Raw genomic sequence first — 2,982 nt, forward strand, 5'->3', positions numbered from 1 at the left:
TAATGTAGTTGCGCTTTGCTTTATGTAGTTGTGATTTCCTTAATGTAGTTGCGCTTTTAGATTTGTAGTTGCAGTTTGCACTTCAGGGCCACCGTATGTTTCGCTATAAACACCATGACACCATAAAAAGTGCATTGCACACACCTGGGCTTCTTACAAACCTCTAATGGCAGGTAAAAGATGCGAAGAAAAGGATGATTAGCAGATCGAGGGGGGGAATGTAAAGTCACCTATGCATGCAGTGAGAGAGGGCAGTGAAGAAGTGGAGAGCTGAATGTGAAGCAAACTAAAGGAGTGAAAACAGAACATTTCCTACAATGTCTTCCTTTGAGATCTTCGGTTACAGAAACACATGTATGGATTTTAAACAAAGTGAGTCCTGTTGTACTCTGCCTTTCCACTATGAGCCTATGGCTGTCTAAGAGGAACTGTGTCACCGTGTTCACACGCTCCCCGTCTGAGTCCAGCCTCCCAGGGAGAAGAAGGGGGGAAACTCAGCGTGTTTCAGTGTGTGTGCTGCGTTATAGTTCACTTTCTGTTGTCTTTTCCTGCATCGAACTTTATGAAAGCAAACAAGAATAAATACGGGCCCAGACCCACCATGGAGAATGAAAGCAGTATAGTAAAATAAACAAGGATGGAAATATTGAGCCCAGTCTGCAGGCGCACTTAAGATTCAATTACGGTGAGCATCTGCATTCAGCACCCTGGGCTAAAACTGCCCTTTTCAGTTCCAGTTAAGTGAAATTACATGGACGACATCTGCAAACACTTTTAAGTTCTTCCACAGTTCTCAATTGGATATCAGTCTGAACTTTGACTAGGCCTCTAACATACATACTCTGATCAGAGCTATTCCATATTGCTTTGGGTATGGGTTTAAGGTGCCTTTAGCCTCAGAGTCATGTTTCCTAATGTTGATTCTGTATTCAGAGCAATGTTTAGTGATAGCATTCCCTAAACACATAGATCGGCCAATAGATTTCCTTTACTGCTGATGGCGATGTCTATTTTGCACTCAGTCTCCTGAGTCTTTGTGGTGATTCTTTAGGCCCATATTGCTTTCTCTTCCTTCATTTACATTAAAAATGACAGAACGTTACACAAATCCTCAAAAAGAGCGATTTATTGACAAATTGAGAAAACATGGGAGTGCAGGTGGTGCAGTGATTAGCATGCACGACCCATGTACAGAGCTCTGTCATCCTTTGTCGCATGTCTCTACCCCTCTCTCATACCCCCTTTCCTGTCAGCCTACAGTCCGAAAAAAGAGCCACTGGTGCCGTAAAATCTATAAAAAAAAAATACATTAACAATGGATAGCAGATGCTAGGAGCAGCAATGTAAGTGCATCCCATGATTTGAAGACAGGACTACTGAATGCACTAATGAATCCAGAACGCATGTCAATATCAGCCGTTAAAATTGGAAATATTGGAAAAAGATATCAAATATATTGGCCAATGTACAGGGCTGCTTAGTGGTGCAGTGGGTAGCACTGCTGCATTGCAGTAAGAAGGTTGTAGGTTTAATTCCCAGCCTTGGGTCTTTCTGCATGGAGTTTGCATGTTCTCCCTGAGCATGTGTGGGTTCTCTCCGGGTACTCTGGCTTCCTCCCACAGTCCAAAAACATAACTGTTAGGTTAATTGGCTTCTTAGGTGTGTGTGTGTGTTCATAAATGGTTGTTTTTCCTGTGTGTCTCTGTGTTGCCCTGCGATGGACTGGCGACCTGTCCGGGGTGTACCCTGCCTGGAGATAGGCACCAGCACCCCTCGCGACCCCAATTGGGAAAAGCTTGTCAGTGGATGGATGGCCAATGTACCAGTATATTGCTACACGTAGAGCCATGCACTAAATTCAGTTTGGTTTCATCTAAGCTAAGATGTTTGCAACTCTGGTTCCTTTGGCTGAAGTCATAGATATTAAGTGAGATGTAGGTGGCTGCAGCTCTTTTAGTGTCAGCATGGCAAATCTCCCTGCTTCTCAATAAATACATGTCTTCCCCAGCCTGTTAGTTTAAATCCTGATAAGTTTGCAGTTGTGCCATTCTATTGCTGTCCCCAGATGATGCATTGAACTGTACGCTGTGAGATGTTATCGTTTATTCTATTGTTTTATAACTGAACCTCTGCTTTAAACTTCTCCACAGCATTCTCCTGTCTAGTGAGGGACACCATCCTGTAGAAAATCTTCATGATGCTGTTTGTTCTCTAACAAACCTCCGAGGTCTTCGCAAAACATCCCCTTTCACTCAGATTAAATCTCGCAATCTCGCATCATCATACAATTACTAATTAGCGGTAGACTCTAATCACTAATTAGGTGACTTCAAAGGACAGATCGAAGCGATGGATTTTATTAGGGATGAATACAAATGAACTACCGGTACACTTTATTTTTTATTTTCTTCTCCACTAATGAAACAAGTTGAACATTTTCTGCTGTAACGTGAAAAAATACAAACTTCACAGGGCGTGAATACTTTATTAAAGCCTTTAGGTGTGTGATGAGGTGGAACTGCTACTTCTGATCAACCAATTGGAGCTCCAGCTTTAAATGTCCTTGTATGTGTTAGAATACTTACAACTTTTAGTTTTTTCACAGCCTCCTCACAGACGTGCATCCCTCTAGACTCCTCCACCTCCACCAGCCCCAGGTACTGCAGCAAAAAAGACAAAACATCAACAGTTAAGGCTGAGTGGATTTCTACTGTTCCTGAAAACATTTCCTCACTGAGACGTGTTAGAGCAAAACTGAGAAAAATAAAAACAAAAAAAGCTATGTTAACCTCTTTACTCCCAATCAGTATTTTAGTAATTGCCCTCAAATTGTCAGACGAGAAGCAGATCTGCATTTCGCAGTGGGTTTCCAGCTGTAGGAGGTTGCTGATAATGAGGACAGCATGAGAGAGGGAGAGGAGGACTGAAGTCAGTTATAGCATCCAGTCCTCTTTTGTTGTCTCTCCAGTTCTCTGCTCTGTG

General features: G+C 42.5%; 1 protein-coding gene across 1 annotated transcript in view; it reads right to left on the reverse strand.

Moving 5' to 3' along the window:
* The window catches only part of LOC107094502 (numb-like protein), a 20,357-nt gene extending 17,631 nt beyond the window's left edge, over positions 1-2,726 (reverse strand). Inside the window, exon 1 of the mRNA XM_015390129.1 lies at positions 2,586-2,726. Within this exon, the coding sequence (XP_015245615.1) occupies positions 2,586-2,726 (141 nt within the window). The remainder of the gene's footprint in view (positions 1-2,585) is intronic.
* Between the last annotated feature and the right edge of the window lie 256 nt (positions 2,727-2,982).

The sequence above is a fragment of the Cyprinodon variegatus genome, unplaced genomic scaffold (genome assembly GCF_000732505.1).
Source record: "Cyprinodon variegatus isolate N-32 unplaced genomic scaffold, C_variegatus-1.0 Scaffold486, whole genome shotgun sequence".
Classification (NCBI taxonomy): Eukaryota; Metazoa; Chordata; class Actinopteri; order Cyprinodontiformes; family Cyprinodontidae; genus Cyprinodon; species Cyprinodon variegatus.